At 32.2% G+C, this 12,500-nt stretch overlaps 3 protein-coding genes across 3 annotated transcripts in view; 1 reads left to right on the top strand and 2 right to left on the bottom strand.

The window, feature by feature from the left end:
- Positions 1-1,882: 1,882 nt before the first annotated feature.
- HELRODRAFT_84516 (hypothetical protein) lies at positions 1,883-6,280 on the top strand (the record flags this gene model as incomplete). The annotated part of the gene is made up of 10 exons (XM_009025081.1): positions 1,883-2,013; positions 2,166-2,270; positions 3,425-3,516; positions 3,832-3,910; positions 4,243-4,322; positions 4,546-4,692; positions 4,804-5,063; positions 5,181-5,361; positions 5,514-5,645; positions 6,066-6,280. 10 exons carry the CDS (start codon positions 1,883-1,885, stop codon positions 6,278-6,280), a joined length of 1,422 nt encoding a protein of 473 aa, XP_009023329.1.
- Positions 6,281-9,308: 3,028 nt separating this feature from the next.
- HELRODRAFT_176982 (hypothetical protein) lies at positions 9,309-9,767 on the bottom strand (the record flags this gene model as incomplete). Its single annotated transcript, XM_009025203.1, has 1 exon — positions 9,309-9,767. The coding sequence occupies one exon, from the start codon at positions 9,765-9,767 to the stop codon at positions 9,309-9,311; it is 459 nt and encodes a 152-aa protein (XP_009023451.1).
- A 484-nt stretch (positions 9,768-10,251) lies between these two features.
- The window catches only part of HELRODRAFT_176981 (hypothetical protein), a gene marked incomplete at both ends in the record, with an annotated part of 13,728 nt that continues 11,479 nt past the window's right edge, over positions 10,252-12,500 (bottom strand). The window contains 2 exons of the mRNA XM_009025202.1: positions 10,252-10,441; positions 10,654-10,876. Of these exons, the coding sequence (XP_009023450.1) occupies positions 10,252-10,441; positions 10,654-10,876 (413 nt within the window). The remainder of the gene's footprint in view (positions 10,442-10,653; positions 10,877-12,500) is intronic.

Genomic DNA, 12,500 nt, shown 5'->3' with positions numbered 1-12,500 from the left:
CTCTCTACCTACTTCTCTGACTACTTCTCCATCACTTGCGAAGTTCAGAGCGGATCTCAAGACCCATCTGTTTTCAAAATTCATTGAGGAGCGCTGTTGAACATCGCGAAAATAAGCTAATTGATTGATTAAACAGTTGTCATTATATATTACCATATATATCTGTATTATATTATATTATATATATTAGTGTATTACTGAACTTGTACTATAGTTCAATTTTTGACATGTGGGACTGATAAAGTGAATAAGACTTGCAGTTTTTTACTAGATTTATGTAGTACACAATTTTTAAACATGAAATTGTATAATTTTTTAATAAAAATTTTTTCGGTTTTTATATATAGTATCTTGAATTAATGGAATAATTATCATTATGTATTACAGAACACACACTAAAATTAAATGAAGCGCTTCACTATTAATAAAATATATTAATCAACTTCCTGATTCTTCACAGTGATTATTGTTTTCTAAAAAACATTCTCATTTAAAGAGCTTAATGGCTGCCGGACTGCAGACGTTAACATTTTTATAAGTTCGCAATCTTGTTATTAGTTTTTTATAATCATGTCCGTTACAGTCGGCGCTTTAAAGCCGTTACTTTTCAACTATTTTTGTCATTTGCTCAAACTGGACCTTAACTTTTTTATTTTTTAAAATTGATGTTTTTTCTGTTTCAAACTTGTCTAGTAAAAATAATCACTGGATCGGAAATTGAAGTAAAGTTAGGGTAAGTGAATTACGTTCTGATTGATTCGTTATTAAATTGAAGTGCTTAACCAAGCAATCAGATTAAAAAAGCTAGTTGGTCTTGTAGTGATTGATTGATTGATTTTATTAACAGCAAAATTAAAAAATTTCTGGAGATTATTAATTACTAAAATTTAAAAATTAATAACATTAAGTTAGTGTAATAATATCAAATGATTAATTTAAAGTCTGCTAATTAGATAATATAATCAAATTATTATTCAATAAAAGATCTTTTATAATTTTAATTTTTATGTACATCTCATGATGGTCATGGCCATTTTTACTATTTTATTTTAGCGTTTTTTTTCAACTTTTTGGTGTAATGTCTATTTTTAAATTACATTTCAAAGTCAGGTGTTTAATTTTTTCAGTTTTTTACTTTAGTTGCTTGTTAAGTTATATTTAGCAATTAACTAAGATAAGATCTAATACGAAATTCCATTTTTTAATAATTTACAGTTGAAGATATCTTTTTTAAAAAGCATGTGAATTAAAAATTTAATTCTAGAAAGTAAGAAGATCATCTGTGAGTCTTAAAAAGTACAAGTATCTGATCATAAATAACGAGTTCATCTCCTACCTACCTAATAACACGTCAAAAAGATGGGGTCATGTTTCAGTTCTTCGTCATCACAGACCAACAAATCACAGCCCCCGAAGAGTTCAACGAATTTCAAACCAATACAAAATAATCAAATCCACAATCCATACCCCATGCCGAGTCCTAACAATCAAATGCAGATTATGCAACAGCCGCAACAGTCTAAAAAACGTTAGTTACTTTAGAGTTGGAATAGTTAGTTTAGTGATTGTTGGTTAGTTAGGGAATGAGTTACCCTATTTAGTTTTTTTTGGTTTAATTAGTGATGGCAGGGATGGGTTTAATGCTGTAGTACTTATTCATTTTTGAATACTTTTAGTTAGGTGTTCAATTAGTTGGTAGCCTCAATTATATAATTTAATTTGTTAATTAGATGAATGAATTTTTGTATGATTGAATGAATAATCAAATGAGTGACTGACTGACTGACTGAATGAATGAATGAATGAATGAATGAATGAATGAATGAATGAATGAATGAATGAATGACCAAGATAAATATGTAGGTTTTTTTTCAATTTAGTTATGATCTTACTTAAATATCAACTACTAAAAATAGCTCAGAAGATTGTAAAAGCTCTTTACGATTATGACGCCCGGCAGATCGACGACTTGGGTTTTAGAAAAGGAGATAGACTGGCCATCATTGGGACCAAGTTATTATTATTATTTTATTATTATTGTTGTTGTAGTTGTTAGTTGTTGTTGCTATGATTTTTAATAAATATTATTAATCAATATATTTTTTAAAATAATTTTTTAAAATATTTTTTTTGGCGGTAATAATTGTTCTCACTCCTTCCCTAAGTGACATGGACGACTGGTGGCTTGCCCGGCACACGACCAACGGACGCCAGGGCTACATTCCTAGCAACTACGTCGTCCTCGATGACAATAGGCCCGAGTCACAAGAGTTAGCAACCAGATCACCTGTTCATTCATTCATTCCATTAATTCATTCATTCAGTTATTCATTCATTCATTCGCTCATTCAATCATTCATTTGCTCATTCATTCATTCATTTGCTCATTCATTCATTCATTTGCTCATTCATTTGCTCATTCATTCATTTGCTCATTCATTCATTCATTCCTTCATTCATTCATTCATTCATTCATTCATTCATACATTTCTTCAATAATCAACCTTAGTCATTTATTTGCTTTATCTGTTCCTTCTTCCATTGGTTAAACTGTTTGTTTGTTTTATTCAATTACATTATTTTGTTATTTTTTACCAGCAAACTAATTAGTGTCGGTATTATTATTGTTGTTTTTTTTATTATTATTATTGTTGTTTGTAGTGTTATTATTATTGTTGTTGTTAGCCATAATAACATCAATAGGCAGGGGAATGATTGCTATTAAATGTAACCTTTTCATTATGTTATTTTTAATGGTGGTTTGAGGTTTGCTGGTTTGTTATGCTATTGCAATCATTCATTCACCCATTCGTTCGTTCATTCATTCGTTCATCCATTCACTCATCCATCTATTCATCCATTCATTTGTTCATTCATTCATTCTTTCATTCACATATTGGTTCATTCATTTCTTTCTTCAATGGTTTTTGATGATGATGATTAAGATTACGATTACAGCTTAGTTATAATAAAAGTGATAGTAATAATAATAATAATAATGATAATAATAATAATAATAAGTAAATGTCTTTTCAGTTGATTGGACCAGTCAAGAAGATTATTATTGTTAATTATTTTTTGTTTGTGTTGGTGATTAGCCACTTAAGTTATGGTTTTCCCACAATAATAATAATAATAATAATCATTTTTACTATTATTATTATTAATATTATTATTATTTAAATTTTCATTTGATACTCTTGAAACATCTGTAATGCCAATATATTTAACACAATTGCTGTGGGTTTTCCACATGTAAATGCTTTGAACATTGTAAATACCTACAATGTATCATATTAATTTTAAATGTTAAAATAAAATGTGTGTTTACGTCTGTGTGTACGTGTTTGTTATTGTGCGTGCGTGTGTTTGTGTATATGTGTGTACGTGTGTATGTGATCATAATTTATTATGACCCATTCAGCTGGTGGTTTTCCATAGATAGAAGGGAGGCGGATAAACAGCTGATGCTGCCTGGAAATCCCAGAGGTACTTTCCTAATCAGGAAGAGTCAAGGTCATTGTTTTTTTCTTTCTGTTGTTGTTGTTGTTGTTGTTGTTTTTGTTGTTGGTTTTGTTGTGGTGATGGTGGTGTTTTTTTGTGTGTACTTCATCTTCTTCGTCGTCATCGTCATCATCATTTTTTTCTCATCATTGGGAATACCGTTGTTGTAATTGTGAATGAAATCATGACACATCATCATCATCATCATTATCATAAATCATCTACGTCATCGTCGTCTTCATCTACGTCATCTTTATCTTCATCATCTTCTTCATCTTCATCACCACCATCATCATCTTCATCATCATCAACAACAACAACATCCAGACAATAGGTCATATGCTTTATCAATAAGGGATTACGTGCAAGAATTAAGAGAAGTTACTATTAAGCATTATCGCATCAGGTTTGTATGTATGTTTGTTTGTTTTGTTCGTATGTTTGTTTTGTTCATATGTTTGTTTTGTTCGTATGTTTGTTTTGTTGGTATGTTTGTTTTGTTTGTATGTTGTGTCTGTTTGTACGTTTGCTCCTTTGTATGTATATGGGTGTGTCTTAGTGTGTTTGTATACATGTTTGTGTGGATTTATATGTGTTAGTGTACGTGTTTGTATGCATGCATGTTGATTTGTTTTTTTTTATTTGCATAAGTACGTACACTGTATGTGACAAATATTAACGACTACAAATATTAACGCACACACACACACACAAACACGCGCACACACGAACACACAGAGTTATGGATGATGGAGGTGTATACATAAGTCCTAAGAGAACATTCATAGATTTGTTGCATCTGGTTGAACATTACCAAGGTTGGTTGGTTGCCTGCAGGCTGGCTAGTTGTTTGTTTGTTTGATTGATTGACTGATTGATTGATTGATTGATTGACTTGTTTGTTTTTTATTTGCAATCTCAATCTTTTAATCACCCTATCACAACCAATCACAACCACCTATCCAAACTAATCAAAATCAACTGGCCAATCACAATCCACCAATCAATCAATCAATCAACCAACCAATCAATCAATCACAGCTCAAGCAGACGGTCTCTGCTACCAGCTGACCAAGGCTTGCCCTAAAGAGCCAGAGGCCATCCCGTTTAAAGAACTGGAAGTTGATCGGTCTGAAATCGAGAAGAGGAGTAAGCTTGGGGCCGGTCAGTTTGGAGAGGTTTGGTCAGGTTAGTCAGAGGAGTTTGGTTTTGTTTGTTTATTTGTAAAAAAAACTGTACAAATCACACTCACTCACAGAACAACAATGTACAACAACAACACAACAACAACATTTACAGGCAAATTCAGGCGTATGGTGGACGTTGCGATTAAAACGTTGAAACCCGGCTCAATGAGTCCGGAGGCTTTCCTCGAGGAGGCAAAAATAATGCACCGACTCCGACACAGGAAGCTGGTGCAACTGATGGGAGTCTGTACGAAGGGCGAGCCCATGTACATCATCACAGAACTCATGGTCAACGGCTCGCTACTTGAGTACCTGCAGAAGGATAACGGCAGGAATATTAACATCAGGTGCATCCTGGACATGGCTGCCCAGGTCGGTTGGATTGGTGGATGGCTTGTTTGTTTGTTTGTTCGTTCGTTTGTTTGTTGTGTGCACACTCATGTACATCTCTGTACTTACGTACACACACGCACGCACACACATACACAGATAGCAGACGGGATGGCTTACTTGGAGGAGCAGAACTACATACACCGAGATTTGAGGGCTGCCAACATCCTGGTCGGGGAGAACAACACCGTGAAGGTGGCAGACTTCGGACTGGCCCGCCTACTCGAGGACCCGGCCATGCACGACAACGACAACGATGCTATCTACAATGCCAGGGAAGGTGAGGAGGAAGAGGAAAGGGAATGAATGATTGTGCACACGCACATCCACAGATACACACACACGCACATCCACACACACGTACATCCACACATACACATACGCACATCCACACATACACACGCACACGTACATAAATTTTTACTCGCGCAGACGCCAAATTCCCAATCAAGTGGACTGCTCCAGAAGCCGCATTCAAGCGAAGGTTCAGTATTAAATCAGACGTCTGGTCGTTCGGTATTCTCCTGTACGAGATGATTACCTTTGGCAGGGTTCCTTATCCAGGTGAAAGCCGTTGCTGTCGTTGTTGTTGTTGTCGTTGTGGCTGTATGTGTGTTGTTGTTGTTGTCGTTGTGGGGTGTATGTGTGTTGTTAATGTTTTTGTTGTGCTGGCCTGATACTGTTGGCGCTCTTATTTTGTTGTTGTGTGTTGTTTGTAGTTACTGTCCGGTTTCCCCGAGTTCATTTGATTTATTGATTAAACAATTCTATTTAGTTGATTGATTGGTTGGTTGATTGATTGATTGGTTGATTGATTGATTGATTGATTGATTGATTGAACATTTCTACTTGATTTCTCGATATTTCAAACAATTCAATCAATCGCATCATCTCTAAATCAATTAATCAACCAACAGCAAGCACGTACACACACGCATACCAACACACAAACACACACACACGCACACACGTACACCTACACAGGAATGGATAACGCGACGACCCTACAGCGTCTACAGGAGGGCTACCGCATGCCCCGCCCATCAGGTGGCGTCATAGAGTGCCCCGTGCGTATGTACGACATGATGATCCAGTCTTGGGACAGAATGCCAGAAAAACGCCCAACGTTCGCGTATTTAAAGGATTTCTTCAACGACTACGCCACGGAAACCGAAGGCCAGTATCAACCCCAGGAGTAGGGATGTGCTGGTTTCGAGGGGGGTAGTATAAGCCCGCGGAGTAGCGGTGGGCTAATTTCGAGAGCGGATGTGCTGACTTGGAGTGTCTGTATGGTCAGTGCCCAAGTGCTACTGAGTTGTATTGTTATGGAGGTTGTTTGAGATTGTGTCTGGTGGCTGGCTGGCTCATTGGTTGGTTGGTTGATTGATTGATTGATTGATTGAGCGATGGACTAATCAAATCAAATAAATTAATGAACTAATGGATGAATGATTGATTGATTGAATGAATTGATGAATGAATGGATGGATAAATGAATGAATTATTATAATTGATTGCTACATTATTCCAATGTATTTGTGACTATCATGACGATGTGTTTAATAATTTTAATATACAAACATACACACTCACACAGACATACATACATGCATACATACATATAAAGACATACATACATATAATTGTTCATAACCACATTTTATTTGAAACAAATGAGAAATAGTTTGCCATGGTATTTTTTCAATTTAAAAATTAGTCTGTGACGACATTTTATTTAAAACATATATACATACAAACATACAAATAAACATACACACACACATACATACATACATACATGCAATCAAAAAAACGAGCAAACACACATACGACAAACCAACCACACACACGTACATTCATATGACATGCACATAATTATTGTAACTATTATTTAATATAATTATTCCTTTAATCAAATTATGATAATCGTTGTTATATTTATAATACATAGAAACATATACATGTGTGTATATACCTTGTAATTAGCTATTTAATATATATATTTACATATGTGTATATATATATATGTATATATATATATACATATACATACATACATTAGAACCTATCTCTATTCTTTTCACTGTCTAATTTATATGTATGTATATATATATATATATATATATATATACATATATATATATATATATATACACATGCATATTTGTGTATGTATATCTATATAGCTCTTTAGTCTTGTTGCTGTTAATCATGTTAAAAAAACCTTCTGTAATCTAAAAATATACAATCGCTTCGTTGATGTATAAGTTTGTATGTCTTTGTCTGTTTGTTTGTTTGTGTGTGTGGAGGGGGGAGGGAAAGGTGTGTTTAGGTTTCTGCATGTGTGTGTGTTTTTGTGTGTAATGTATATATGTGTTTGAATGATGTTTGTTGGTGTGTGTGTGTGTGTGTGTGTGTGTGTGTGTGTGTGTGTGTGTGTGTGTGTGTGTGTGTGTGTGTGTGTGTGCGCTCTTTATGTACGTATTTGATGTGTTTTTGAATATTAGTCAATCGAGCTTACATGTTTAATTTGTATGTACTATTTTGATGTACTTGTAAACTTAGACATTCGTACACAGACAAATGCACATGTACATGTATGTGTATGTATGTGTATGTATGTATGTATGTATGTGTATGTATGTATGTATGTATGTATGTATGTATGTATGTATGTGTATGTATGTATGTATGTATGTATATGTTTATCATTTTCACATTTTCAATTCTACAATATAGGAAGGAATGGAGGGTTTTTTTATTGTATATTTTTCTTGTAAAATAAATTTTTTTCTTATTTTTTTTTTTTCAAATTTTTCGTTAATCTTCTGTTGAAAGGTTTTTGATGGTGAAGATGATGGTGATGATAGCTAAGATGATGATGATGGTGATGATGATGGTAACTTGGAAGAAGATGATGATAATGGTTATATCATTGGTGTCTTTTGAGATTGTAATTTTGATAATGATGATGGTCAGCGGTATTGTGGTTATATGATTATTATACAATGGTGATGGTGAAAATGATAGTGATGATACGATGGTGATGGTGATGGCTTAATTGTTTGTGTGTGTGTTTGTATGTATGTGTGTGTGTATTTATAATGTAACCAAGAACCATACATATATAGTATATTATACATATATATATATAAAAAGAGATTTTTATTCATTTCTATTAAAAATATTTCTGCTTTTTGAATGTATGTATGTATATGAATATGTATATGTTAGTGTATATGTATATGTATATGTATCTATGTGTATTTCTTTGTAGATTTATACAACAGTGTATAAATGTATGCACTTTCTGATTGTGTGTGGGTTTTTTTTTTGTTTTTCCAGGTGTGTTTTCATGTTTGTTTGCTTTTTTTTTGTGTGTATGTATGTATGCATGTATGAATGTTTGTTTGTTTGTTTGTATGTATGTGTTTATAATTATGTTTGTTTAATTTTTTGTAGTTGAATATACATTCATGTCCATAGTGTTGTAATTTTATTTGTTATTATTAATATTGTTATTAATATTAATATTATTATCGTTATTTATTATTATACTTTTTATTAATTATTATTAATTATTATTGTTATTATTTGTAATTATTATTAATTATTGTAATTATGTTACAGTGGATTCTGTTGTTAACAGTATAAGATAGTTTCGTTACCTACTATGTTCCATAGGTTTGTTATCATATTATTATTATTATTATTATTATTATTGTTATTATTATCATTTTAATATTATTATTGTTGTTTTTATTATTATTATTATTTCTATTTTCCTGAAAGTATATAAAGATTTTTTTAGATTTAAAATATTGCGTTGTCTCTTCATAGTGATAATATCAATAATAATAATAAATAATATTAATAATGATAATTAATAATAATAATAGCTATAATATTAAACCGAATGAAATTCGCGGTTGTCAGCTGACGAACAAGCAAACAATCAATCAATAATTCATTCATTCATTCATTCATTCGTTCGTTCGTTCAATCAATTCTTCACTCATGAAAATGTCATGGAGCAGCTGAGTGGTTCAAGTATGTTGATACCGACAACAGTTAACAAAACTACAACAGCCACCACTTCGGCTACTACTGCCACCAACGCTACTACTACTACTACAATTACTACAAACATTGCTGCAACAACGATATATATATATATATATGTACATCTATCTTGTATATATATATATATTTATATGATATTATTTATTACATTTTTAATATGAAAATATAAAAATGGCATAATAAAATGATATTATCGATATAGGAATTTTTTTCATTATAGTTGAGAGGATAATTTTCAAGATCCTTCATTTCGAGACCCCAATCGTTATTTTTATTATTATTATTATCATCGTGGCCATCGTTATCATCAGTTTCGCGTTTGTAGATTGAATCCGTGCTGGAATGTTTGAATCGGAAGTGGACGGATCCTATCGCTAACGCCCATCCATCCTTATCGATACCGGAACTTTTTTCAGGTACCATCACCGAATCCGAATCGGTATTTGGTTTACTATTATTCGTGTCATTTCCATTTCCGGTTGCTTCCTTGCCATCTTCTATAATAACGAAATCGTCGAATTCATTGTCGGTATTCTGGAGCGCGTTACCCGTGTTTGATTCGACTCGATTCGGTTTTGAATTGAATAATGTGCACAGGCACATCTCCGAATCATATACTACTACAACTGCTTCTGCTGCTGCTGTAGCTACTACTGCTACTACCACTACCACTATTATTAATAACAATAACAACAAGATAAAGAAGCACTTATATGGCGCCATATTTTTTAAGTTTCAAGTTTTTTTTTTTGTAAAACAAAAAAATTTTTTTGAAAAACAAATATTGGTAGGTTTTAATGTAAATAGTAACGATTGGGATATCAAACAATGTCTTTAGTTGCTACTACTACTACTACTACTATTACCGCCACTACTACTACTATTACTACTACTACTACTACTAATACTAATACTACTACTACTAGTTTTTCTAACAAAATTACTTATATTAATTACAACAGTGTTACAAACAAATAAACGTTCATCATTTTATCACAAGCATCATCATCATCACCTAATAATTATCGTCATCATTATTACCTAATCATTATCATCATCTCGTCATCATCATCATCATTACTAGCAGTTAATCATTATTACCAATAAAGAATTCCATCCCCTCAGTTTTATAAAGCATTCCTGGATTTATAAAATTGTCAACCTTTAAATACCCGAAGCTACATGAGACTTGCAATGTGGTGTTGATTTTTTTGCAGGTACTTTTATCCGCAATATCAACCCATTCATCAAAAGTAACTCTTTTGAACATTATGCACCTATTTTGGTGGGTAAGCGATGTAATATTTTAAAGGTGTTCTGCTGTCCATTTAATTGATTTAAACTTAATTATTATTATTAGCAGTGACTGACTGATTGATTGATTGATCGATCGATTGATTGATTGATTGACTGGTTGATTGGTTGCTTGATTACAATTATAAACCAACAAATTCATAACAATATCTTCATAACCCTAACAAAACGAAACCTGCACATAGCTACATCAACTTCGGTTTTTCCCGATACTAAATTTAGATTAAGGGATTGACCCAAAGACGTATAGGAAATAAGATGAAACGCTTCACACGGTTTTGTGACGTAGCAAGTCAGGGCGCAATCCACTTTTCGGCAGTAGGTCAAGGACGTTTCGCCAATCTTTGCTGGGAAGAGACTGTCTGAGGGTGTAGTAGCGGAGACTTGTGATCGGTCAACTGGTTAATAATAATAATAAATAATAATAATGATATACAACAATTATAATAAATAATATTAATTATAATAATAATAATAACCTGAGTCTTCGATGCCATATGCAGAATTAAAGAAGCAAAGAAAAATCGCCGTATAACAAACAATAATAAGAAAATTATTTACCTTAACCATATTTTTAGTCATAATAAAATTTTCGAAATTATATTATGACGCCAGTAATAATATAATTATAGCAACAAAGTGTTAAAAGTAGAAACGCTATTTTTAATTTGAAGCAATTCAATTTTTGTTATTTCAAGAGAGGTTTCGCCATCAGGGTATATGTATACATGACATGTGTTCGTGTGTGTGTGTGTACATGTGTGTGTGTGTGTGTGTGTGTGTGTGTGTGTGTGTGTGTGTGTGTGTGTGTGTGTGTGTGTGTGTGTGTGTACGAGAGGGAGTACGTATTTACTTTCATAAAGGAATGAAGTGAAAAAAAATTTATTTTCAAAACTGGTTGTTAGTTCATTTGCCTTGTAAATACGAGAATTGAAGGGCTGGGCGCTGTAATCCGTACTACCATTTTCATCATCAGCCTCCTCTTTTTCATCTTCATCATCATCTTCTAGATTATCATCATCATCATCTTCGTCATCATCGTCGTCGTCTTAGCAATCAACGAATTCATTCATATAAATATATTATATATACGAAAAAAAGGTTTGCAGCACTACAAACAAATAGAAACAAGTTATCATTATTATTCATGAATACTCGTAAATATTCATGAATACTCATAAATATTCATGAATTCATATAAATATTCATAAAAACTTTAACAATTGAATTAAATATGTATATATATATATATATATATATATATATATATATTATTGTAATGAATTATAAAATTCACATATATGGCATACGCTGAAGAAAATATTTAAAAAACAAACATGGAAAAAATGAAGACCTTTTGAATGGATGAATGAGTGAATGGATGAATGGATGAATGAATGGATGAACAGATGAATGAATAGATGAATGAATGGATGGATAAATGAATGAACGAATGGATGAATGAATGAACCACCAAATGAAAGAATGAAAAATTAATGAAACACTTATTTATGAAAAATTGTGCACACGTTTGTTTAAAAGATAAAAAAAATGATTATAATTATTATTGTTGTTGTTGTTGTATTTGTTGCTGTTTATTAAGGCTGCCATCATCGCCGTCGTTGTTGTTGCTACTCATCGATGTTATTATTATAATTATTATTGTTCATTCACTCTCTTTCTCCTTCTCTCTCTCTTTCTTTCTCTCTCTTTTTCTCTCTCTTTCTTCCTCTCTTTCTTCTTCTCTTACGAATACATGGTCGTCTGTATAAACTGAATAAGGAAAATCATAAAATATATTAATTATTACTATTAATATAGTTAATTATAGTTTATTTTTATTATAGTCTTATCGTGACAATTAATCACAATATATATACCTGATCTAGTGTCATACAAGCGGGCCCAGGACCGGTCCTTACTAACTCGTCATAGATAGCTTTTGAATAATAATAATAATAATAATAATTATTATTATTATTATTATGAGAGTTATTATTATTTCTATTATTATCGTCGTCG

This window comes from Helobdella robusta (genome assembly GCF_000326865.2).
Source record: "Helobdella robusta unplaced genomic scaffold HELROscaffold_40, whole genome shotgun sequence".
Classification (NCBI taxonomy): Eukaryota; Metazoa; Annelida; class Clitellata; order Rhynchobdellida; family Glossiphoniidae; genus Helobdella; species Helobdella robusta.
The sequence above is the reverse complement of the archived record's forward strand: the minus strand, read 5'-3'. Positions and strand labels throughout refer to the sequence as shown.